We start from the raw sequence: 27,854 nt of genomic DNA, 5'->3' as shown, positions 1-27,854 counted from the left end.
CCATCATACATTGTACAATTCAGAGGAGGACGCCAGTGCGGAAGAAGCTTGGTTTGGTGCAGAGGGCTTACAGCCGTACATGCTTGAGCCTTTGCCTCGCAATGCTGCCAGTTCTGTTAGCTCTACGCCTGCCGAAGACAAAGACGTCCATCCCCGTGAACACTGGGATGGAACTCAATGGGAAAGGAAATTATTCTTATTTCAACTGTTGCATATATTAGCTGCAACATTTGAATCAAGATGCTAGGACTGAAAAAATTTGATTGACAGATGATTGTTGATGTATGATTGGCCGAATTAATGTGTACAAGCTGACGTATAACTAACTGGCCTGCATAAGATAACGAGAAAACCCCCCCACTGATTTTAAGATAGGATTTTCTTTTTTAATAGAAATTTTCTAAATTTTGGGACAACATAATCTGATAAAGAGTACATTTATATACATGTTTAAGAGAATGATTTGACATCGAAATATGACTTCCCTATGACTTTAATGCTTTGAAAACCTGCCTTGAAAAACTCAAAAACACTTCCCAGATAGGGAATGGTTAAATTTTATATAAGCCTTGTCCACACGAAGACGAACACTGTATCTATTTTATAAACATCCGTATAAGTGCACACAGCACCACTGAAGACATAGTTGCTGTAGTGGGTCCTTGAGGGAGCTGTAACACCACAGAATCATACCAAAACAGCTGACAAAAACACTGGACATGCATAGACGGCTCACGTGAAGTGAAGACAAAACCATGACGCAAAAGAGGTGCAAGGGGGTTTGATATGGAGATGAAGTTATTATTGTCTAAAAGACAAAATACCTTAACAATAAACCTAATAACCGAAACTTGTCTGTGTGGATGAGGTCCAAGTTAGCGTGTTTGTCAAGTTCAGAAAGAAAGGCTTTTAGAAAGCACATTCATACCCAATTACTATTGACAAAAAACTTTGAATCTAAAATCTACCATTAGACAATAAAATCACTTCAATTATCAAGTTAGAGAGTTTGTGTTTTGACCTTTGGGAGAGAGAACCAGTTTGTTAGTTCTTGCGGATTATTTCCTTTAGTTAATAGGTGAAGGGGAAAAGGATAAAAAGAAATATATCTGGCTGTAAATTAGGGTAAAAATAATAACATTTAAAAAATAATATTATTCTTCCCAGTCCCCCACTGCCATTACTGGATCAGTTGATCAATTTCAGCCAAGTTGTTCTGGATCAAAACAGTAATTAATGGAGATTTATGGCTTCTGTAATTATGTGTTTTTTCAAGCAGTTTTTTTTATTCCAAAACATTTTAAATAAATTCAGAAAAATACAGTTTGTAAAAGTTAATCTGAAAAAAAAAAAATAGAATCCAGAAATTAAACTTTGAATGTGTTCTCAAAAAACATATTCAAACTGAGAACAAATTTAAAAACATATTCAAAGTTTAATTTCTTTTTTAATTGCATGTTACAGTGCAAGTAAAACAAGCACGTGGGACAGCCTTACATAAACTTATCACTAGAATGATTGACAATTATGAGGACCACTATTTTTTGATGGTCCACCTAGAAAAAGAACATCCTCCGTTATACCTTTACGTTCTGATGACATAAATGCATTTGTTAATAATTTTAATTTAAAAATTTAATAAAAGGGTACCTTTATTGTTTGGTTTAAGTATTCAAGAAAGTACCCAAGTTACTGTTTGGATGAATGACCTAAAAACTGTAACTAGTTACTAGAACACTGATCATAAATATAATATAAAAGCCATAATTATACCAACTCCCTCACAGAAACCATCCAGGCATGGAACTAGTCAACCCTGTCTTCGTGTCAGAGAACGTATGTTGTCTGTGCGGCTGGCCTTTGTGACCTCCGGGTGCATTTCTTCAAACTTTCTGGCTGTAATTCTTCCCAGGTGTATGAGGATTTAAGAGGGACCCTAGCCCTAAGCATAGGCTGATTTTTATTGGTCCATGGAACTGAAGACCAGACCTTTGTAGGGGGCCTGTGTGTTTATGAGGCTTTCGGCTCACCTCTCAACTGTGGGAAAGCCCCAGACAAGTAGACACCCCCCCACCCAGACAGGTAACAAACTAGACACCCGCCAGCAATGATTGTGCTCGAGACAGGAAGAAAAATAGACAAGATAGCTGTGTAGTTCCACTAAAATGTCAGGTTCGCTTCAGTTTTAGCACGGATGCTTTTTTTTTTCTTCCTCCAGCATTTATCCAAATTCATCCCCTGATGGATAAGTGGAAAAATAAGTAATACTGTTGATCTGAGTCCTTATATAAATGCACCTTACGCTCATCTGTTAAGACCATAAACTAAACAGAATGCAGAACCCCGGCCAGGCGCTACTCAGCAAATAGTCGCAGTTAACTGATACGCGTGTTAACAATTTTATAAAAGCATATATTTTGGACTTTTGCGGCTCTGGAGCACTCGCGTATGTAAAGCCAATGCCAAGAAGGAATAACATCAGCAGTAATATTAGAGAAGTTGTCTTGTACTTATATAATCTCTAAGGCTCTTTAAATGCATTGCCAAACTTTTCAGAGATCATCATGTTTCAGTTAAAAACCCACCGCCCCCCCAAGCTGAAGTAGAAAATATTCGAGACAGCTGCCAGTTATACTAGAGGGAGTCATTGCAGAAAGCTCACGCTGAGGTCAAACCTCATAAAAGGAATACACAAAAACACTAAAGGACCTCAGTTCAAGTTAAAATTTCAAGTTCATGATGATACAGTCAGAATGCTATGTGTGGACTGATTGAAAGGGCTCAGACAGTTTATTTCTAACGGAAAGACAATACCGTTTCCAAAATGAAGAAAAACAACCCTCCATAAAATCGAGTAGATCGGAACATTTCATGAGATCCACTAAAAATCTATTGTAATTTAATGAAGTACCCCTACCTTACAGACCTTTGCAAACCTATTTAAACTCTTTCAGCTGTTGCCTTTTTAATGTTTGACCTTTACTGACAGTATCAAGACAGAAAACGGGCAGAGAAAAGCATAGGAAAGACAGCTGCAAGAAGGAAACCTCTGTGTGGCCTACATGTGGACCCTTCTCTACTGCAGCACCACGCAAAGCACTAATGTTCCCAATTTTCTCAAAATAAAGGCATATACAAAAGTACTATGCATAGAGACAGAACAACACTAATCAGTACATAATGCTCAAGTGAAATGATAGAAAGACTCTAGATTTTTTACAGATATCAAAATGTGGTGACAAACCTCAGAGATTTAAATCTTTAAACACTCATGGCCAACTAAAACACATACCTATGCTTTAAACTACAACATTTTGAATGGATAAAATCAATACTTGAGATATAACCTAAACCCAGAACTTTTATGGTAGGGGAGTGAGATATGGATAAAAAAAAAATGCTGCATTATATAGGTATTTCTTATAAATTCATCTAAGTAATTATTGATTAAAGGATCAAGTTTAAAAAAAGGCCCAAATTCATGATGTAACCCTATCTTTTTTTAAATAAAACTTATAAACTTACTTGCTGAGCCCGGCTGTGAGAGGTTCAAAGGCTTAATCCTTTCCTTTCTTTACCTACATTTTCCAAAATTGAAATTCACTGAAATTATAGCTAGTTTCTCACCAGCGTGTTTCTGCATAGCGGGCTGCTACACTCAAAATTATCCTTACTACTCTAAAATTCAGTCCTCTACACTCTACACTACATTTTTCATCATGATGGTACAGTACCTTCGACTGACATCTGGGCTCCCTCCACTAGGGCTCTGTCCAGCACATTTCAGCACAAAAGCCGGTTGTCAAAATTACACTGAAATTAGGTTGATACATTAACTTTTAATTAGCTTAACAGCCATAGAAACTGAAAAATGTATCTCCTCATTTGCACACAGACATTAGGAAAGCACTTTCAAAAGATGAACTCCACGTCAGACTCATATTTGACTCACTCTGAGAACTTGCAGGCTGCTTCCTGCTAGCAGACAGAGAAGCAGCTTTGAAAGTAGGGGTGAGGCAACCAGGTTTAGACAGATTCCTTAATGGCTGGTCTGCCAAGCCAAACAGACTAATGATCATTTTGCTCTACAGTGAAGATAAAATACAAGCTACGTGTGGATCTTTTTGCAAAGAAACATATTCTGAACTACTGACTCCAGCCAATTTATAAGCTATGGAGAATGCAGGTCCTGGTAAAGCATCAGACATGTTTATCAGCTACAACTGGATTCCTTACAGTTGCAATGGGGGAAAAAAAATATGTGGCTGACCAGCTATACAGCAATTTCACCAGCTTATTTCCCTTGCATATTTTGCTAATTACATTTACAAACAGTAGCACTGTTGTCATAGACAATCAGTTGTCTCTTGCACATGAGTCTTATATTTGCTGACTCCGAAAAAGAGGTGAATGTATTTTTGCCAGGCTAGGCATTCCACTTTTAGTGCTATTCCTTTAGAATTGACACTAAGAAGTAATTACATTAGTTCCTGCAGTGCTTCACTCAGCCTGCCAACGGACGGGAAATTAACGTGATACAGCATGAATTACATTTGAACGAGCCAAATGCCGTTCATGCTGAGGTTGGAGACGGTAAGCTGATTTAGGGGTTTGCCGTGTTTGCAGCAGAGTTGCGCAATGAGGGAAACCACTTTGCATTATTATGGTGGGAAAGAAGTACAAACTGTTGCTTTTCTAAAAACAAATAGCCAACTTTTGTTTAACCAATATAAATGAAGATGGTAGAGGACAAGAAGAGGCTGCAAATATTGAACAGCTTGAAGAGGGTAGTGGTGGAAAGATGAAGGATGAGACCATCACATTTCTCCCAGGATGAGGGTGCTGGGTGGTCCACTGCTCTGTAGGATGTACATGCTAGAATACACATGAAAGGACTCTGAAGTGCCACAGTGGCGAATAGAAATGGGGCATTCTAATAATGTCAAACATCTCAGTTCTGTTACATCACAGGCCATTCCACTGGCAAAGCCGCTAATTATTCCAGGATGCCTTTTCTCATGGCAAAACAATGAGGCCGCAGTGCTGTTTTAGTGAGCCACTCCACAAATGGGGAGGCTGGATCATATTTTAATGAAGTGATGCTAATAAGGTGCAAGCTGACACTTTATGTAAGGGACAAGCTAGTCACTGTGTCCCAGCTGGGCTCATAGCAGGTGCTTCAAGTTCAACCAAGAACACGGGTGTCTGAAATGTCTCGTTCAAGAACATTGGAAAAAGCTGCAGTTATGGCTGGGAACCATCCCCCAAAAAAATGGCTTCCTTCTGTCATTATGGATTCACATCACGTCCAAAGACGGTGATGGTAATTCAGACACATTTAACCCCTTTAGCAGTTTGTCATATTAGATCCAAAAAAAGACGATTTTTTTTCATTTTATATTTTCATTTAATGCAAACTACCAACACAAAGTGATGCATAATATTGAGGTAAGCTTAATATCTTGTATCCTAAGTTTTTACAGATAGAATACAAAGTAAAAATATGATTTTCTCCCCTTTTATCTCCTCTTTCTTTTATCATTTCTCTTTTCTTTTTTTTTCTTTCTTTTTTTCCTTTTCTGTTATAGCTACACTGCAGTGTCCATATAATCTGTAAAGCTCCCTGCATAATTATAAAAAAGCAATTTATATCCACTTGTGAAAGTAAAATTTAATGGGCTCTTTTTGGCATCAAGACAATTATTCTTATTGCCACATCGTCAGACAGGACACTGTTAAAAAGAAAAATAAATATGTTTTTTTTATATTTTTACAATGATCCAGGCAGGTGGCTGGACTTTAACTGCAAAAGGAGAACCACATCTACAACCCTACATATTATATATACGAGTTTTAGAGAGCTCCACTTCATCAGTGCATGGTTTGGGTATTTATTCAGACAAATAGTAAACAGAAAATAGAGAATAAATTGCAATGAAAAGGCTATTGTTTATGTTAAAAAATGAAAAAAAGTCCAAAACTCCTATGAGTAACTTGTAGGAACGTTCAATGAAGATTCTAGTTTTTTAAAAAAGTTTTAAGATTATTTAATGGTTTAGGCTTTAATAATTAAAATCCATTTAACATTTGAGTTTTCATATGACTAAACAAGATTGTTTACTAAATCCTTGAACCCTAGTGTGACAGAAGTAACACTAGTAACCTTACATTTTCAGTCCTGAAGGTTTTATTATAATAAACTGTACCTTACAGCTGGGGACATTAGCCTGACCTGTTTGCTGCAACAGGGCTTCTTTTTTTGTTCAAACCACCCAGGCTGATGATGTTCCTGTGAAAACTCTGCAACATGAGCCGTCTTCAGCTGAATTACAGTTAGCACACACACAGTCTCTCTCTCCCCAGCCTTCATGCACAAACACTCTGAAAACTGGCTGACAAACAGGCAGGCAGGCCCCTCAAAGGGGGCAGGAATCCTCAGCAGTCCTGTTTACTAGAGGAGAAGAGTGACACCGCCTCACAGGCTTTCGCTTCAGTAGCTGCAATCTACACGGGAGGCATTACAATCATGGATGTTATCCTTATGCAGCCCAGCAGAATAAGCCTTATATTAAAGAAACTGTATAAATATGGCAACAATTACAACTTGTTAATTAGTTTTTCTTTATTTTAATCAAATTTGATTTCGAGCTGAAGTTGAGCCATCAAACCAAACAACTTGGTATCCTGATGTTTTTAACCTACAGCTTACGTTAAGAAAAAAAGAAAAGATATGCCTGCCATAACATCTGATTTAACTCAAATAATAAACATGTCTCTTTTTTCAGGTGTTTTTCCCCCAGGTCCAAAAAAATATAAAACACTACCAAACTACTGTTGGGAGAAAAAAGTACCTTGGACAAGCTGCTCATGCAGAACTACAGGCCTATCGTGAACATCCACTTAATCAGCAGGAATAATCTTAAAAAAGCTGTTTTAGCAGTTGAACACCTTTTTTAATTAAGACCAGCTGCTTTAACGTCTTCCAGTCAGGCTTCCATACTCGCAACACTGCAGAGGCTGCTATTGTCAAGGTGTTTAATGGCATTCATATAAATGCAGGCTGTGAAATAACACCAGAGCTGGTAATATTGGACCTTAGTGCAGCATTTGACACTGTTGATTAGTCCATTTTATCAGAGCGCCTGGAAACACACTACAAAGGCTGGTTTAAATCTTGAGGGAAAAGGTCTTTTTTTTGTGTCAGTGAGTAACTTTAGATCTGAGACCACACAAATATAATGTGGCGTTCCACAAGGGTCCATCTTAGGGCCCCTCCTATTCAACATCTACATGTGCTCTCTAACTAAGTCACAAGGTGACTGTATCCATTCCAGTGCTGGGTAACTGCATATAAGAAATCAATGCATGGATGGGCCAATATTTTCTTTAGCTGAATTAAAAAAAAACTGAAGTCATAATTTTAGGACGAAAAGAGAGATCATTAAAAGTTAGCACACAGCTTCAGTCACCTTAGTGAGAAACAATTGATCAGGCCCTGAATTTGGTTATAGTGATGGACTCATACCTGAATCTTTAGAGGGAAATAAAACCTGTAACAAAGTTTGCTGCTGCCCACGACCTCACCAAAACTAAGAAAGTGCATCACACCGCACCATTTCTAAAGCCCTTCCAAAGGCTATCCAAATCTCAGAAAACTGACTTTTAGCTACTTCTGTTAGTCAATAAATCCCTAAATAGCTTAGCGTCACAATAAATTACAGACTTGCTGTCAGTGTATCAACCGCCCCGACCTCTTTTTGGGCTCATTTACTCTTTAACTCAGAGAAGCAGCTTTTAGTTCTTCTGCTCCACTAATTAACTAATTTTAAAAAAGGCAAAAAAAAAGAAAAAAAGTTGCTTTGAAAAGAATATGTAGTTATTCCGTAAAAATTCAAAAAATATCCACTGGACTTGGTTTTCAAGATTTGAAGACGTTTCGCCACCTCTCCAGGAAGCTTTCTCAATTCAAATGTCTGGATCCGCAGTGAGTTTGAGTCTTATATAGACAACGCCTTGCATCGCTTGGAAACCGATGAATGGGTCGTTAGTTCCATCGTTAGCCTGTAATATCTGAACCTGTCTATGATTCTAGGGGTCGGTCGTTAAAGGGGGGATTGCCATTAAGGGGGGGGGATTGTCTCCTGTAATACCTGAAACCTGTCTATGATTGTTAAGGGTTGGTCGTTAAGGAGGTATTGTTCACCGGCTGGAGCGGGTAGGTCCCTCGTTCCTCTGTGATGGGGTGGGGGGTTTGGTGATATCTGGAAGGGATCATGTCTATGATTGAATTGTATGTTTTTGGAAGCTGGAATCTGAGTCCACCACCTCTGTTTAAAATTGGTTTTTCTCTCTTAACATAGATGGCTTCCTTCACGCCCCTCTCAAACCACCTATTTTCTTTATCCAGAATATGGACATTCTGGTCCTCAAAAGAATGTCCTTTGTCCACAAGGTGTAGGTGTACTGCGGAGTCTTGTCCAGAGGCGGCCGCTCTTCTGTGTTGGGCCATGCGTCTGTGGAGAGGTTGTTTTGTTTCGCCAATATAAAGATCAGAGCATTCCTCGCTGCACTGAACAGCATATACCACTCCGCTCATATTCGGTCTGGGGGTTTTATCTTTAGGATGCACTAGCCTCTGTTTAAGGGTTTGGTTTGGCTTGAAATGTACTGGGATCTTGTGTTTGGAGAAAATGGAAAAGAGATTTTTAGACACTTTCAATGGAATACCACCAAGCCACTGGTTTAGATACGTGGATGACACTTTCGTCAAAATCCAACTAGAGGAAGTGGAAGCTTTCACCAAACACATCAACTCTGTTGACCGTAACATCAAATTCACCAGAGAGGATGCCAAGGACAACAAACTACCCTTTCTGGACTGCCTGGTGAGCATGGAAGGAGATGGAAGCCTAAACATTGAAGTGTATAGGAAACCTACTCACACAGACCAGTATCTTCTTTTTGACTCACACCACCCACTGGAACACAAACTCTCAGTCATCAGAACCTTACAACACCGGGCAGAACATGTCCCTTCTAAAACAGATGGGAAGCAAAAAGAACAGAAACACATCAAAGATGCTCTCCGAAACTGTGGATATCCAAACTGGGCTTTTATCAAATCAGCAAGTAAATCCAAAAGACACGCAACAGAAGACAGCGATGGGAAAATTAAACGCAAAAACATCACAATCCCTTATGTTGCTGGAGTGTCTGAAAAGCTCAAGAGGATTTTCTCCAAACTAGGGCTGCAACAACGAATCGATAAAATCGATAAAAATCGACTTTTAAAAGCGTTGGCAACGAATTTAATCATCGATTAGTTGTGTCGCGCGATTAATGCGTCATCCGCCGCCGCCGTTATTCGGGGGAAGAAAAAAAAATATGGCGGAGCGAGTCAGCGCCGCAGTTGCAGTGTTGCCAACTCAGCGACTTTTCAGACCCCTCCAGCGACTATTTTTCAAAAAAGCGACTAGCGACAAATCTGGCGACTTTTTACGGTGTCACTGGCGGCTTTTGCCTGCCGTGGGGCGCCTCCCCCATCCCAACGCCTTTCTCCCCCTCCCACAGGAATCCCTCTCAGCGCGGCAGTCAGAGCCGCAGGATTTTAGTGAGGAGTTTACCCTCAGCATCCAGACTGCAAATGAAGCGCGCATGCGCCGGGATTGACGGCGCAAATTGATCACAATAATTAAAATACCCTGCGCTTTGTAAAGTGAAAAAAGTCGTAACATGCAACTTTTGTAAAAACAAATGAACATGGCACGGAAGCACCACTGTTATGACGCAGCACCTGAAAAGAAAACACGTTGGAGCCTTCAATGGCAGTGAAGAGAGCGGATCAGCAGGATGAGTAACCATGTTTGTTTCATTTTAAAGAGGGGAAACGTAACGTTAGTTTCTCAGGTAGCTCATCTGATGCTTTCCTTACCGTGTTAGTAGGTTACAGACAGTGATAAGGTTGGCTACTTATTTTTTTTATTTTTTTTTTACTTTTAATTTCATTTAAATTTGTTTAAGCAGCGTTTATATTTTCTTTATAAATAAATTAACTTGCAAATTATGAGGGCAAGGCTTTTAAAGTTTAAATCTTCTGGCAAAGATAAAGAAAAGAAGATCCTGCAATTTATGGAAGTAAAGCAGAACAAAATCCAGCAAGATCAGTAATATGTCAATTAATTATCTGCCACATCCCCATGTAAATATCTGTCTTTGGAGGATGTGCTTTTTAGCACCCCTAGTTCTCTTATTTTTATTCCAAATACAATTTATAATTTGAATCACAGGGCTATTTTTATCTCTATGGTTAAGTATTTTCTCAAGCAGCAACTTTAACTGCTATACTTTCCTGTCTTAAAAGGCAGAACTCTTCTAGTCTAAAAGAAACTCATTTGTTAAAATGGGGGGACCTATTGTTTGAACCCCTTAGGGGCTTTAAAAACAAAAATACCTGTCTCTTTTTGCGCTTTATGAAACAAAGTAGCCTATATTTTGTGGATGTACAGCTACATTTCTCATGTAAGTTTGCGTAGTTTTTACACAAACATTTATTTTTCATATTGCACCAGTACAGTTAATGAGCAACCTGTACTTGTGTGCTTTTTTGTTCTGTCTAAAATGTTTATTTTGGAATAAAGAGGTTAATATAAAAAACATTTTTTGTCCGATTCATCGATTAATCGAAAAAAATTATCGGCCGATTCATCGATTTTTAAAATAATCGTTAGTTGCAGCCCTACTCCAAACACAAGATCCCAGTACATTTCAAGCCAAACCAAACCCTTAAACAGAGGCTAGTGCATCCTAAAGATAAAACCCCCAGACCGAATATGAGCGGAGTGGTATATGCTGTTCAGTGCAGCGAGGAATGCTCTGATCTTTATATTGGCGAAACAAAACAACCTCTCCACAGACGCATGGCCCAACACAGAAGAGCGGCCGCCTCTGGACAAGACTCCGCAGTACACCTACACCTTGTGGACAAAGGACATTCTTTTGAGGACCAGAATGTCCATATTCTGGATAAAGAAAATAGGTGGTTTGAGAGGGGCGTGAAGGAAGCCATCTATGTTAAGAGAGAAAAACCAATTTTAAACAGAGGTGGTGGACTCAGATTCCAGCTTCCAAAAACATACAATTCAATCATAGACATGATCCCTTCCAGATATCACCAAACCCCCCACCCCATCACAGAGGAACGAGGGACCTACCCGCTCCAGCCGGTGAACAATACCTCCTTAACGACCAACCCTTAACAATCATAGACAGGTTTCAGGTATTACAGGAGACAATCCCCCCCCCTTAATGGCAATCCCCCCTTTAACGACCGACCCCTAGAATCATAGACAGGTTCAGATATTACAGGCTAACGATGGAACTAACGACCCATTCAATGCATGTTTCCAAGCGATACAAGGCGTTGTCTATATAAGACTCAAACTCACTGCGGATCCAGACATTTGAATTGAGAAAGCTTCCTGGAGAGGTGGCGAAACGTCTTCAAATCTTGAAAACCAAGTCCAGTGGATATTTTTTGAATTTTTACGGAATGACTATGACCTGGATGACTGAGAACCTTCATCAGCAATATGTAGTTATGAGAATCCATCAAGATTCTGACTGGATATATTTTCTTGGAGTTCAACAAATGTACAAGAATTTCTGTGGCTATCCAAAGAAACAAGACTTTATGAATTATTTTTAAATTACTGTCTTAAGCAAAATATTAAGAAATTGAGCAAAGGAAAACTGTTCTCTCATGACTTATGAGGAAGAACTGATCTACTGTTGAGGTGTCTTTGTTATAAGCAGGGATTCGATGGATTTAAGATAAAGGGTTATGACTTTAACATTAAAAAGCAGCTTTTCTTTCTTAATTTTTTTGATAGTCGAGTAGGAGATGTACTCCCTGAGGGTTTTACTGCACAGCTGTGAATAGATTTTTGCTGAACAGCTCTAGGTTTTATCAAACTCTCTCCCCGTTTCTGTTTCTCTCCCATTGGGGTCATTCGATGCAAATCCCCTTTACTGTAGGTTTGCTAACAGCAGCTGTGGAAGCATCATTTATCCCCGACCACAGAGAGAACCAGCTGAGAACGTTTTCTTCTCTTTTCCTTCGATCACTAACTTTGGAAAGACCTACCGGTACTTGAATAAAAAAAATAAATAAAAAGCTTCTCAACAAACAGTCGTGTTCAATTATTACTGGACGCTGATTGATGCAGGCTTGTGCAACGCTGGAACTGGTCATTGCTGTGGTGATAAAACTTGCCCAGATATGTGGCTGAGTGGGTGAGAGAACAAGCTTCTCTTCCATGTTTGTGGTTTGAAAGCCATTAACATATTTTCTCATAAAAATAAAAAATAAAATGCTTCTGCAGCTGTGGTTGTTAGACGAATCTGTGGTGAATCCTGACCTCCTTTCCACAGTCGACAAAAAAAACAAAAAAAAACAGTTTAAGAAATAATTAAATTTGGTTTAATAATAAATGAATGTCTTTTACTATAATTACAGGCAGAGTTGTTGCATATTATCTGTGGAAATTATACAAGGAATTGGAATACCAGGGGGCCTCACGCCTACAATTTTTTTGTAATAGAAGCATATATGATCTCTCCACCACCCCTCGTACTCCTGGGCGGGGTAGTGGCTTCTTCGTCTCAAGCGCAGGTCCTCTACCAGAACCCCGGGAGCTTGAGGGTTCTTCTCAGTATATTAGCAGTATCTAGAACTGCGCATTTACAACTTTTAATATTTCAACCTTTTGCAATATTTCAGGCTTCAAACAAAGATATGGTTGAAACAATTGATTGGATTGATCGTGAATATTCGATTATTAAAATATTCGGAAACTAATTAATAATTGATGAATCGTTAACTGGACAACAGAGACTCTAAAACATGCCTTTAGCTAACAGCGCAACACACTTAGAGTTACTATACCAACCTTTTTTTAAAATATAGAAACATTTTGCATTCAAGATAAAAAAAATAAAAAATAAAAAAAACTTTTTCTCCTGTCAATATTCTCTATCAGGATCTTCACAAGTCAAAAAGTTTTAGTTTCACCTGGTTTGATTCTGTACAAATTCTTTCCTTTCGCTATCAAAAAAAAAAGAAAAGAAAATAATCGACAAATTAATCAATTATCAAAAAAAATCAGTTGCAGCCCCAAATAAAGATATAAAATTTTTATTTTTTGTGAAAAATCAACAAGTAGGATACAATCATGAAGAATAACTAAATTCGTTGGATATTTTAAACTTTAACAAATAAAAAACTGAAGAGTGGGGCATGCAAAATACTTTCAGTGCAGCAAATTCTCCTCAGAAGTTCAGTGATGATCTCTGAATGATGTTAACCTAAATGATTGATGATGATAAACAGAATCCACTTGTGTCTAATCAAGTTTCCATATCAATGCACCTGTTCTCTGATAGTCTCAAAGATCTGTTTATTATGCAGAGAGCATCATGCAGAACAAGGAGCCCACCAGGCAGGTCCGAATCTTGTGGAAAAGTTTAAACCCAGATTTCAATACAAAAAGATTTCTCAAGCTTTAAACATCGAAATGAATGCCGCCCAAGTGATAATATTGAAAAGGAAGGAGTATCAGACCACTCTAAATTCCCTCTAAATTTCCATCTTAAGCAAAGAGGAGTCTGAGATGATCAGAGATGCAGCCAAAAGGCCCATGTTCCCTCTGGATGAGCTGCAGAGATTCATAGCAGAGGTGGGAGACTCTGTCCATGGGACAACAATCGGTCATATACTGCACAAATCTGGCCCTTATGTAAGAAAGCCATTCCTTAAAGATTTCCATAAAAAGTCCCATTTAAATTTTGCCAAAAGTCACCTAGGAGACACAGCAAACATGTGGAAGAAGCTGCTCATGAGCAGGACAGCTCATCACCCTGAACAACCCATCCCAACTGTCAAACATGGTGGTGGCAGCATCATGGTTTGGGCCTGCTTTTCTTCAGCAGGGACAGGGAAGATGGTTAAAGTTGATGGGAAGATGGATGGAGCCAAAAACAGAAGCATTCTGGAAGAAAAGCTGTTGGAGTCTGCAAAAGACCTGAGACTGGGGTGGAGACTTATCTTCCAACACGACAATGATCCAAAACATAAAGCAAAATCTACAATCGAATGGTTCACATATAGACATATCCAAGTGTCAGAATGGCCAAGTCAAAATCCAGACCCCAGAATCTGTGGGAATCAGAGGAAAGAACTGAAAACTGTTGCTCACAAACGCTCTCCATCCAACCTCACTGAGCTCGAACAGTTTTACAAGGAAGAATGGGCAAAGATTTCGGTCTCTTAATGTACAAAACTGATACAGACATACCATAAGGACTGTAATGCTGTAATCACAGCAAAAGGTGGAGCTACAAGGTATTAACTGGCTGAATCGTTTCGCACACCCAGTTTTTCCGTTTATTTGTTAAAAAAGTTAAGTATATCCAATAAACTTTGTTGCACCTCATGATTGAGTCCCCCTTGTTTGCAATTTTGTATCCATGTTGGAAGCCTGAAATGTGGCAAAATATCTGAAACGTTCTACATGCCACCATTCCCTCCAACTACCATCACTAGTCAATACGGGTGAAGTGTCTTGCCCAAGGACACTGATAGCCAGAGCTTGAACATACAACCCTCCGGTTGCAGGGCAAACTCCTTCATCCAATGCCACTGTCGGCAACAGTGGAATGTATATATATATATATATATATATATATATATATATAGTTTTTTTAAAATATTTTATTATTCTTTACAACATAGCATCTACCAGTTAAAAAACACCAATGACTGATTTCATCACGTAGATAAACCAACGCAAAAGTGGTGTTGGGTTTAGCATGAATTCTGACTCGCTTCCATTTCCCTGCGAAAGAAGAGAATACCCACAGCATGACGTTGCCACCACCATGTTTCATTATAATTATTTTGTCATCTAAATGCATCTGCCCTATTTTAGACCAGAGATATCCATCTCTCCATCCTTCTCTTTAGATCTAGAGAGGTAGTTCTCTTTTTGCCACTCTACTGAGGCGAGGTATTTCGAGTACTTTAGCAGTTGTTTTGCGAACAGATTCACCCACCTGAGATCTAGATCTCCGCAGCTCCTCATGAATCAAAATGAGCCTATTGGATTTTTGTCCGATTACCTCTCTCCTAGCCCTGATTTCTTTAATTTTTATGGACTTGATTTCCTCATAGGTTTCCAGTTGATAATGGATTGAGTGAAGTATTTTTGTAATATTGTTCTATAAACTAGACTTTTCTAAGTCCAGTTTATTTAAATAGCACATTTCCAATGTACTCAAACATTGAGTTTGATGCACAAAGTGAAAGTGAAATTAAACTAAAATAAATGAAACAGAATGATGTAATTTTATCTGTGCCCAGTTTGTGTTTACAAAACAGTCGACCCCTGAGGCCAATTGCGGTTCTGAAATTCATTTAATAGTACGCTACCAATGTTATATAAAGCCTGCTAATGTCTACTTTTTCTGACTATTTGTTAATTTTTCAACTTCTGAAAGCAGTTGGTTTGACTGGATTTTATTTGTGGTTGTAGTGAGGTAGATTTGATAGATTTCAGACGTGCAAGGCCCTGTTCACTCACAGACGAGTTTTGTGTTTTCTCTTATATCCAGCTATGCTTTTTTGTCTGATATTACTCTGACAGTAGATACCAAAATGCTTTTTTTTTACTTCAATGTCTGCTTTTAATTTATTCATCTCATCCAGGGAACATGTTGAATCTTGTTACACAAGTTGAATATTCTCTGGCACATTGTCGCTAAATAGCTAAACCCAGGTCGAGCCACCTGTCACAATGTGTTTATTCATTCACTTAAAAAATACTTTCAATCTCATCATAACTGATAGCTATGAGTCATTGTCAACGAGTTGCCTTATATGTTAACAGCTGCATGGGCTGATATGTTAATCCAGAATTGGAAATTTACTCGTATTAACCACTATGTAATAGAGATAAATGCTCGGGCTGAAGGGCTCTTTTCTCCAGGACTGACAGCACTATGGACACTACAGCTAAAATCAAGGTTTGCATGGTCGTCTGCTGGTTCAAAACGCTCTGAACACTCAGCTGGTGACTGGAACCAGTCCATTTGCAGCTTCACTGCTCTAACCAGAATCTGACAAATCACGTTTCTGCATTTACTAATACTGGTAAAAGCAACCCATTCTTTGAACAGCCCATCCAAGTATTTCCCAGTAAGTTAAGAAAATAGCCTGTAATTTGTAAGATTGGGACAACAAACCTAATCCGGCACCCAACAGCTCTCACCTGGCTGAACATGCCTAGTGAGAGCACACAGCCAGCGGCAAACCTTTTGCTATCTTTTACTGGCATCAGTGATGAAACAGTAAAGTCATAACACAGGAAATCATAGAATTTCTCATACAGCATGACCACCCACTTCTTAGCAGTTAAAGATAGGGCTTTCAGAAAGTTGATGCATCATTTAAACCTCTGATGTTGTGAACGGAAATGTTTTATTACATGTTCTCGCCACGCACATGATACCATAGGCTAGTCCAAACAAAGGAAAATAAATAGGGGGCCTCTGGGGGAATTTCTGTAATTACTAGTGATGTCCTAATCCAATCTTTCCCGGCTTTTTTGAACTCTTGATATTAGATTCCATAACAGTTGCAATACTTTTCATTACAAAATAGAGACTGGAGCCAATCCCTGTCTGCCTGTCCCTATGTTTCCCAATTGTGCCAGCAGAGCTCAACAGAAAGCAGCAGAAACAAAATAATTAAACTATACAATGTTCAAAGCAAGGTTTTGACTTTCGAAACCAAATCAGAAACTCTGTTTGCTTTGCCTGCATATGTTGGTTGGAAACATAATGTCTGTTATAAGCCCAGTTATTATAAGTCAGATAGATGCAAGGACCTAATATGCTTAGCCTAACGCTTAATAAACTGCTCCTCCATCATAAGCAAAAAATTCTATTTTAAGACTTGAGTTATACATTTTAATTGTTTAGAAAGGCATTTTGTTATATGCATATTACGGGACTTTATTTGAACATTTTAGCTGTTACCATTAATTCTTGTATAAGCATGTTGAGGGCTTTAATAATAAACTGGAAGCAATAAGGAAAAGCAGAAACTGAGCCGCAGAGTGATACGCCATGTAAAATTATAGTCCGTTCAACAGATGTAGAGGCACAAAATTTGGAGAGGTCACCGTTCTGTGGGGTCAGTAGCTACAGATCTATAAACTAAATGTGGCTTTCAGCTCAAGTTAAAGGGGATTAGGTATTTACTTTCTCAAAAAAAATATATTTTATATACATATATTAGGGCTGTCAAACGATTAAAATTTTTTATCTAATTAATCACAAGGTATCTTGAATTAATTTCTATTAATCACTAGCCTAAATATTATTGAAAAATACACATTTTCTGTGTACTGTTTTCAAAACAGAAAGATAAGCAAAATGGGCATTATATTTAGTTTTTATTAATGACAAATCCAAATAAAGAATTTAATTCTCAACTATTTTGGCAACTTAGCCATTGCTTTTTTTTTTTTTAGCAAATACAGGATGGGTGAATAGAACGTTTTGCGTTTAAAACATGTAGAATACATCTAAAGTTGCCACTTTCAAAACTTCTGCGAGGCCTCGACAATATTAATCGTTCTACAGTCCTTGGCTATCCATCTGGCAATTTTGTCTGTCAACTTTTCAGATGTAGACTTACTTAATGCCCTGCGTTCGGTGAGGGTGGTCTGATGCATGCCAGTCTTAACACCTGAAGTTGAAGCCCCAACAAATGAATGCTTGGCATTAAGATGATATTAAAGGCTCCAGGAGCTTCGGTGAAACGAAAAGTCCTTCTTGCAGTGTGAGCAAACCACAACAAGTTTATTTATTGTCACATCTTTGTTTTTTGTGTACTCGAACTGTCCATCCAGCGGGCCAACGGGTTCTTCTGATTCCTCCATCTCGCTCAAGTCGGACAATTAAATTGTAGGTAAAACAGGGCAATAAAAAAATATTGCGTTAATTCCAGAAATTAATCATCTTGCGTTAATTTTGACAACCCTAATATATATATATATATATATATATATATATATATATATATATATATATATATATATATATATATACACACACACACACATACAAACACACACACCTTCAAATTGAATAATATAATATATATTAAGCATATGTCCTGATAGTGTTTACCTAGCCCTTTTTGAGAATCAGAAGAATTTTTGCACCAGATGTGATAAGCAGACCAACATTGTTGAGCGCCATCGGTCAACAGTACTCAAGCACCAATCAACTTGCTAATTAAACATTGAATACTTCTGTAGTCTTCTGCATACTTGCATCTCCATTCTAGTAATCACCAACAATCATTTTGTATTCTAAGCACTACCCGTTTTGTTCACCCAGAGCCATAGCTCTGTTGAACCGTCCATTCCACCTGCTCTTAGCAGCAATGATTTTATGGGATTCTTTATAAATAAGATTGATCTTATTAAAAATAAGATCATAAGCACTCCTCTATCCGCGATTGTACCTGAGGTAGTCATGGAATCTGAACCGGGTTTAGACTGCTTTGATCCAGTTGAACTCTCTGAATTAGCAAAATTATTGTCTTCATCTAAGCCTTCAACTTGTATGTTAGATCCAGTTCCAACCAGGTTATTTAAGGAGGTATTCCCTTTGATCTCCTCCTCCATTTTAGATGTGATTAATCTATCTCTGTTACAGGGATATGTACCTAAAGCTTTTAAGGTTGCTGTAATTAAACCTCTGCTTAAGAAACCGTCTCTTGACCCAGATGACTTGGTCAATTATAGACCTATATCCAATCATCCTTTCTTATCTAAAATTCTTGAGAAAGTAGTTGCCAAACAAGTTTGCGATCACTTCCACCATAATGAACTTTTTGAAGAGTTTCAGTCTGGCTTTAGAGCTCATCATAGCACTGAAACAGCTCTGGTGAAAGTCACTAATGATATTCTCATGGCCTCAGATAATGGACTTGTATCTGTGCTCGTCCTGTTGGATCTTAGTGCTGCATTTGATACAGTTGACCATAATATTCTTTTAGAAAGACTTGAATATTTTGTTGGAATTAAAGGAACAGCACTAGACTGGTTTAAATCTTATCTATCTGATCGAATTCAGTTTGTTCATGTTAATGATAGATCTTCAACACGCTCAAAGGTTACCTGTGGAGTACCACAGGGATCAGTGCTAGGACCAATTCTCTTTACTTTATACATGCTCCCAATTGGTAGAATTATTAGACAGCATGGGATTAATTTCCACTGTTACGCTGATGATACCCAGCTATATCTGTCTATAAATCCAGATGAAGCTAACCCATTACATAGATTACAGGCATGTCTTGAAGACATAAAAACCTGGATGACTCTTAACTTTCTGCTCCTGAATGCAGACAAAACAGAAGTTATAGTCTTTGGACCAGAGTCTCTGAAAAAGAAACTGATTAGCCAGTCACTTCATTTGGATGGGATTAAACTGATTTCAGATAATAAAGTAAAAAATCTTGGTGTTATTTTTGATCAGGACCTGTCATTTAAATCCCACATCAAAGAGGTTTCTAGAATTTCCTTCTTTCATCTGAGGAACATTACAAAAATTTGAAATATACTGTCCAGGGGTGATGCTGAGAAACTAGTCCATGCATTTGTTACTTCAAGGCTGGACTATTGTAATTCTTTACTATCAGGAAGTCCACAAACTGTAGTTAAAAGCCTTCAGCTGATCCAAAATGCTGCAGCCAGAGTTCTAATGAAAATTAAAAAGAGAGATCATATCTCGCCTATCCTGGCTTCTCTTCATTGGCTTCCTGTTAAATCAAGAATAGAATTTAAAATCCTCCTTCTCACATATAAAGCCTTAAATGGCCAAGCTCCATCTTATATCAGAGATCTGATTGTTCCTTATGTTCCTAACAGAGCACTTCGCTCTCAATCTGCAGGTTTACTAATGGTTCCTAGAATTTCTAAAAGTAGAATGGGAGGCAGATCTTTTAGTTATCAGGCTCCTCTCCTGTGGAACCAACTACCAATTTTAGTCCGTGAGGCAGACACCCTGTCTACTTTTAAGGCTAGGCTTAAAACTTTCCTTTTTGATAAAGCTTATAGTTAGGGTGGCTCAGGTTATCCTGAGCTATCTCTATAGTTATGCTGCTATAGGCTTAGACTTTTGGAGGACATAGGGACCCCCATTTCATCATTCTGCTTCATTCTCTCTCTGTTCTCCTATTCTGCAGAATCTGTTAGTTCAATCTCTAACCTTCTGCTCTCTCTGCTTTTCCTCAGAGTAGCTTTGCCTCGTCTGTTCCTGTTTGGCTGTGACGTCATCCTGGAAAGAAACATCAGCTGTGCTGCTTCTATCAACACCCTTGTTTATAGATGTTGGAGATCGGCCTGTTTTCCAGTGTGGTCCTGTTTCTCTGACCGTGACTGAGTGGATGTGCTCTCTTCTTCCTCTGGCATGGGAGCTGCCTTGGAGCTCGTCTGCCTGGCTGTGTGTTTCCTGGACGGGGCCGCCTTTTACAGCTGCTTTTTGTATCTCTGCTTCCGTCTCCTTGAACCCCAGTCGGCCTCGGCAGATGGCCGCTCACACTGAGCCTGGTTCTGCTGGAGGTTTCTTCCTGTTAAAAGGGAGTTTTTCCTCTCCACTGTCGCTACAAGCATGCTTAGTGTGGGGGATTGTATTTGAGTCAATGAGTCGATGCAATCAACTGGTTTTCCTTAGATAGAAAACTTTGTATCAATTTGACTGTATGATCTGGTTGAACTGTAAAGTGCCTTGAGATGACATGTGTTGTGAATTTGGCGCTATATAAATAAACTGAATTGAATTGAAATTGAATACCCGTATTTTACCCCTATTGGCATCAAATATTTCTTTCTGCTCTTCCTTTCTTTTCCCACTGGCACTGAAAGTTCCTTGATTACTCCTTGGGTTTAGGCGTAATATCCTGCCCTTGGTTTTGTTATGGTAAATATACACAGAGATACTACAAAGTAGAGAAACAACTAAGTGTAGAACCCAGAGACCAAATACAAAACGCCATCAAGTTGCGATAATTTAACAAAACAGACTCCAAAGCAGTTAAGACATGTTCACTGGGGTGATGAATCATGCCTATCTGTCTCGCAGATCTGGGTTTGGCAGTTCCCAGATGAGTTTCTCTTTCTTGACGGTGCTGCGACACATGTAAAGCCTTGGGCAGACAGTGTGTGGGACTGGTTTGAGTAAATAGCCTCTTTCACAATGAAAATTGCGCCTTAACCCGGGTTTTCAAACATGGGTTGACCCGCTGACAATCAGCATTTGGCCCCTTTCCTACTGGCAAAAAAAGCTGGGCCTAACCCCTCGCTGGCAAGCTGTGTGTGGCCTCTGTCCCCTGCAGCTGCGTGTGTGTGGGGTTAGCGTTGATGATGTCACCAGAGCGACAGAAATCGCTCTTTTTCCCTCTGGATCCCTCACACCAGCGCTGCGCCATGTTTATCGGAAGCAAACATCTCAGATTGTTAGATCAAAAGCGACTGGTGCAGTGTGTTGATATCCTTATGTTGTGTTCAATGGTTTCACGTGAATTAGTGAGTCAACTGGGTCTGGTGTTCCCACAGCACGACGATCAGCGCTGAGGCAATTTTAACACGGGTCGCTTGCCAAGTTGTTTGACCCGGAAAGACACTCAGTGAGCTGTTCCCAATGCCACTAAAAGAGGTAAATCAGTCCCAGTAGACTGAATGCTTAATGTTTCGACCATACAGCTGATTCAAGCTCCCCTTTTTTGGGAAAAGCTTTTGAATTCACGTCTTCCGGTTTCAACATGACAGGTTTACAAAGAAAGGTCCCTGAGGACAAAGAGGGGCGAGGTTGAGGTTCAGTAACTAGGCAGGCCATCTTGAGGCCTAACACTAACCTAATAGCACACATCTGGGATATATTATAGCAGAGGCATCATACATAAATGTCTAACCTCAAAAATGATCCTAAAATATTCTTGTAAAAAATTCCTAATGCTTCTAGGAATTTAAAGAGTATAGGTGGGAAACGAAAACAAGTCACCAATGTAAACAGAAAACAGATATAAACTCCACGTATCGTATCAAACAATTCTTGCCAATTTACCTCCCTAGTGGTGACCGCTTTAGATTTCCTGGCTTGTGGGTGGTTGCATCCTCCATTGTTTGTACAAAGCTACTATGGCCACTTCTACAACCATAATAATGATTTAAAAATAAAAGAAAAACACACACACATAAAAAAAACAGTGTTTAATGTGGCATTCTGACGTTGAAGAACTAATGGAACGTACCATACAGTACTTGTAACCGCACACAGCAAATGTCACTTGGGTCTGGTCGCGAACCACTTTTGCTGGAATGCTTTTGCACCGTCAGTCTGGAATTTCTAGGGACGCACAGCAGTTTCCCACCAAAGAGAAAGGGGGAGCCTATTCGAGAACTCGCGAGAACTTCGGCGGCGAGAGTGTTTATCTTCCAAAACAACAATGCAAGATATCACGGTCACAGAGATGGATCTAGAGTTGCTAGACATCGAAGACGAACAGGTTCTGTTAATGGAGTTGGCAAAAAGACCGATAAATCTTTCGGCGTAGTTGTCCATTGTAGTTGTTCCTCGGTTTTTAAAAATGGTGCGACCTGGCCCCGACTCGAGAAAGAAGAACCACGCAGACAGCCGGAAAGGAATACCAAAGACCAATCACAGCTGCTTTTTGTCTGCACACTTCCGCTTGAGGTCAGCGCGGGTTTGTGACCGTCAAATACATAGTCAGGATTATTTTTTTTCCCTCTTTTTTTATTATTTTAGGTACGCAACGACGGTTGCAGAATGTGTGCGTGGTCGCGCACAGACACAGATTTGACGGTTGCAGAGGCTATGCGTCAGAAGCATAAATTGGCCCTAAGTCTTATCAAATTTGATGCCACTTTCCTTTATCCTGACCACAACCTCCGCTCATCCCCACACTTTGTCATACCCCTCAGTTTCTCCTGATTTTTTAAAACTTTGTCTAGGATATTCTTTAACATAAGGTTTAGTTACACTTTAACAAAACATGCATATATATTTATTTTTTCTATTTTTTTGGTTTGGGGTCAGCCATTTGTCCAATTCCCACTTCAGTCCATTGCCACTTGGTGACAAGTTTATCTCTTGATAGACTATGTGGACATTTTGTCTTATATCCTGTAATTCTGCAGAAGAATAAGCGAGTCCACGGTTCACTTCTCCCACAACTCGCTTCAATTAGTAATGAATGCCCCCCCCTCATTCCATCTCAAATGAAACCTTCTGAAACACAGAGCGGGGCGCTAAACAAAGATCAAATTCACTCTCCTGCCACCAAAGAGCTGAATTGTGGACAGACAGACTTGGACGCCTCCGTTTCTCTCAGGGGGATAGAATAAATTCCAAGCTTATTTATACTGTTCCAAAAATCAACTTCATACAAAAGGCGAGCAGAGGACAAAGCCATCATTTACTGTGGCCCCTCAGGCAGATAATTGCAGATAGTGTGACCCCTATGCAGAGGAACCAAAGCTGTACATTCGGACAATATAATATACCGACGGCCATTGTACTCTAGATCTAAGAACTGTGCTCTTGAGCCGACATGTTTCATATGCCAAAGAGGATGATGGATGAAAGCTACAACTGGTCAGGACAACCTCAAGTATCTATGTCAAAGTAAAGTTTCTTAAATGCTGGCATTAGCCACTGACCACACAAGGTTCAGTCATCTATAAAGAAAAGTAAGTATCGAGGCAACTGAGCAAGTTTAAAATCTGTTGAAAAGGCTTCACTGCTTTCTCTATAAGTACAGAAAGGGATTCCCAGCGGGGGAAAAAAGCATTTTGAGCTTTTCCTTCAGGGTTTGTATGAGGAAGTGTGAAGTAGATAAATAACATTTAAAAAAATATAAAAGCAGGAAAAATGTAAAACCTTCTTTCATCTGCAGAACATTGCAAAAATTAGAAATATCTTTTTCAGGGATGATGCTGAGAAACTAGTCCATGCATTTGTTACTTCAAGGCTAGGCTATTTTAATTCTTTAGGATGAGGAAGTCCTCAAACTGTACTTAAAAGCCTTGAGCTGATCCAAACTGCTGCAGCCAGAGTTCTGATGAAAATTAAAAAGAGAGATCATATCTCTCCTATCCTGGCTTCTCTTCATTGACTTCCTGTTGAATCAAGAATAGATTTTAAAATCCTCCTTCTCATATGTAAAGCCTTAAATGGCCAAGCTCCATCTTATAGCAGTGATCTGCAGGTTAGTAGTTCCTAGAATTTCTTAAGTAGAATGGGAGGCAGATCTTTTAGTTGTCAGTCTACCAGCGACCAGTGTTAGTCCATGAGGCAGACATACTGTCTACATTTAAAGCTAGGGTTAAAACCTTCCTTTTTGATGAAGCTTATAGTGAAAAACAGAGTGATGTTTGCTTAGTCTCTGGGTGAGTAGAGAGGAAGGTGGAGGTAAAGTATCAGCAGCCTGATCCAGTGGGGGAGAATTTCAGTCCAGACAGACGTTTCTCCTTGGCCCTATTGTGGCTGTACCTTTCTCATATCTGATCTGAAATAGTTATGTTAAGGCTGCTGGGGGATTTCATAATTCGATCTCTATTCTCTATTCCTGCATTGTTTGTTAGTTCAACCTCATTTTTTGTTCTCTCTGCTTTTTCTCATCATAGTAGCTTCATCTGGTCTCTTCCTGTTTGTCTGTGACACCAACCTGGAAAGAAATATCAGCTGTGCTGCTGCAATCAACACCTTTGTTTATAGATGTTGGAGACCGACCTATTTTTCAGTGTAGTCCTGTTTCTCTGACGGTGACTAACTGGATGTGCTCTCTTCATCCTTTGACATGGGAGCTGGCTCGGAGCTCGTCAGCCTGGCTGTTTGTTTCCTGGATGGGAGCTGGTTGACATTTGCCTTTTGTATCTATGCTTCTTTCTGTATCTCTGTTTCTGTCTCGTTGAACCCCAGTCGGCCTCGGCAGATGGCCGCTCGCACTGAGCTTGGTTTTGCTGGAGGTTTCTTCCTGTTAAAAGGGAGTTTTCCTCCCCACTGTTACTGCATGCATGTTCAGTGCGTGGGATTGCTGATGCATCAACAACTAAATCAGAGCAGAAATCCTCACAGCAAGCTCATCCAGGAAGATGTCCTGCAAGTCAATGACTGAATACAATCAACTGGTTTTCTTTGATAAAAAATGTTAACCATCCTGACTGCTTTGTCTCTGTAAAGTGCCTTTAGAAGACATGTGTTGTGAATTGGCGCAATAAATATATAAACTGAATTGAAAAATTCTGAAATGCATTTTTTTCCCCCCAAATTTCAATTTACAGAATGTTTTTATTTTTTTCTTTGCTCCATTAATGGAACAAAATACTTTCAAACTGAAAAGTCTATAAAATTGTTTCTAATATAATATAAAGATTACTTTGTGTTGTGTCGCTCTTTTAACCTGACGCCCCTAAATCAAGAGCAACCAACCGTTAGAAGCCATTCAATTAATAAATGGTGCTAAGTGCCAGTTCATCTAAATAGCCAGCTGTTCTGTGGAGGCCTTTAATGATGTACATTAGGGAACAAACAGCATCAAGAAGATGATAGAACAGGACAAAAAGGTCAGGGAGAAAATCATAGAATAGTTCAAATCACATAACAAAAAATAGAATAAAAAATTAACCAAATAACCCATCAGCATAGAAAATACCATCCCAATCTTTGCACATCTAAAAATGGAACAGCACAACCAGAAAACCTATGAAAACACAGCTGTCTTCCTAAACTGACAGGTAAAGGATGGAGAACATAAAAAGGAGAAACAGCTAAAAGGCTACAGTGACTCTGGAGGAGCTGCAGTGATCAACTGCTTAGGTAGCAGAATAAATGGACAGAACAACTTACAGTTGGCCACTCAATAAATCATGTCTTTACGTCAGAACGATGAGAGAAAGCAAGTTTTGCAAAATAAACTGAATAATTCTGCACAAAGATTTCCACAAGCCAGATAGGAAACAAGTTAAATATTCTCTAGTTAAATAAAACAGAATACATGTTTTATTTTATTAGATTAATAAAAAAAAACAAAAAAAACAGGAAACTGCAAAGTTGAAGCATTCCTGGAAGAAAACCAGTAGAAGACTCACGAAATGTTTTAAAAACCAACAATGTGCCTTAAACTCCAGTTATGCTGTCATTTCTGTTGGTATATTACCCTATATCCCTTATGACACCTCAAAGTGTTTAGCAGATCGATTACCTTTTGTAAGGCACGTTGAAAGTCTAATCATTCTCCTGTTTAAACATCATTAAGTCTCTGGAAGAAGCTCTGTCCCAATCAGCCATTCTTTCTGACATGCTTCTGCAGCCAAACGCTTGGGTGACACCATGTCTTTGCAGCACTGCATTTAATCCCCAATCAGGCTGACCTCACAGGATGAAAAAGCCAGAGCATGTTCAACTAAACTAACAAGTCTGCAACAGAGCCAAATCTTCTGATGACTTACTAAAAGGCTAGAACATGCGGTGAACATGCTCCCATTGTGGTTTTCATTTCTGCAGTTTGGACTCTGCATGCCATTCTCCAACCCTGTGCTGTTCAGGATCATCCAAACACGCCTGTGCCATTAAAACAACCCCTTCTGCTGCAGATCATGAGCCTGAAAGTTCGATTTAAAAACAAGAAAAACATTGTATGAATAGGAACTAATTTAGTAGAGTAAACGATCTTAAATCGAGGAGTAAACAAGTCCCCCAATGTGACCGGGATAATTTTTCTTTAAACTGTCAAACAGGGACTTGCGTGTTCATGTTCAACAACCAGCAAAACTCCACATTTCAGAGGAAAGCCAGGAGGCAACACGAGGTGAGCTGCATCGTTATTCGGATCAAAATAATGCTGCTAAATAGAAATCACTGGGAAAAGGCCACACATTTTAGAAGCTTTATTTGCAATCGTGCAAACTGCATGTGGAAACAAACAGGAGCGCCCCTAAAATGAACATGCAGCTGACGCAATAGGTCCATCATGCATCATATTTATCCCTCCAGCTCAGGTTATTGTTTTTTAAATATAACTCACTGACTCGTAAAGAGGCAATAAATGCAAACTCTAAAGCAATCAACAGCTGATTACCACGGTCCACGGATGGATTTGGTGGTTTGAGTGTATCCACGCATGAGAAGGACACGCTGGAGTAAAGTTCTGAATGACATGTTTTAATGCAGCAGCAGACAAATGTTGACTTACTTTCTGTGCAACACATCCCACAGCCAGGAGCAGACATGCTGTCAGCGCCCCAAGCCACGTGAAACGAGTCATTTTCCTCCAGTTGTTTTGGTTTTTCCGACGCGTCGCACCCTGAGCAGCAGATCCTCTGCTTCCCTCTCAATCACCTGAAGCATCGGGAGCGCGCTTCCATCGCTCCCTGCCTCTCTCTCTGCACACATTTATTGGAAAACAACACACCCCTCGCCTGCCCCACTGTACTACTCAATGGCTCATTTTATTCATTCATAACATCCTGATAACTCAAGAAATCAAATAAAGGTGAAAAATTGAGTTCTACGGAACAGGATTAGGGCTCCTGGAAAGAAAAAAAAAGTTAACTGATTGTTAATCATTATTTCAGTTTAATATTCTGACTTTAATCTCAAAATTGTCTTGTCTCAAAAAAAGTGTTTTATCTCAGAATTCTGACTTTCTTCTCAGAATTATGACTTTAATCTCAGAATTCTGACATTAATCTTAAAATTCTGGC

At 39.2% G+C, this 27,854-nt stretch overlaps 1 protein-coding gene across 2 annotated transcripts in view; it reads right to left on the bottom strand.

Annotated features, from left to right (window-relative positions):
- Nucleotides 1-27,533, bottom strand: part of si:dkey-112e17.1 — a 60,143-nt gene extending 32,610 nt beyond the window's left edge. For both annotated transcript variants that reach the window (XM_038273635.1, XM_038273636.1), the window contains exon 1: nt 27,344-27,533. In XM_038273635.1, coding sequence (XP_038129563.1) covers nt 27,344-27,415 — 72 coding nt within the window. In that variant the 5' untranslated portion in view covers nt 27,416-27,533. The remainder of the gene's footprint in view (nt 1-27,343) is intronic.
- Nucleotides 27,534-27,854: the final 321 nt, after the last annotated feature.

Source organism: Cyprinodon tularosa, unplaced genomic scaffold, assembly GCF_016077235.1.
Source record: "Cyprinodon tularosa strain WSP-4 unplaced genomic scaffold, ASM1607723v1 ctg88, whole genome shotgun sequence".
Taxonomy (NCBI): domain Eukaryota; kingdom Metazoa; phylum Chordata; class Actinopteri; order Cyprinodontiformes; family Cyprinodontidae; genus Cyprinodon; species Cyprinodon tularosa.
Note: the sequence above shows the minus strand (reverse complement) of the source record. Positions and strands in the feature narration are given on the sequence as shown.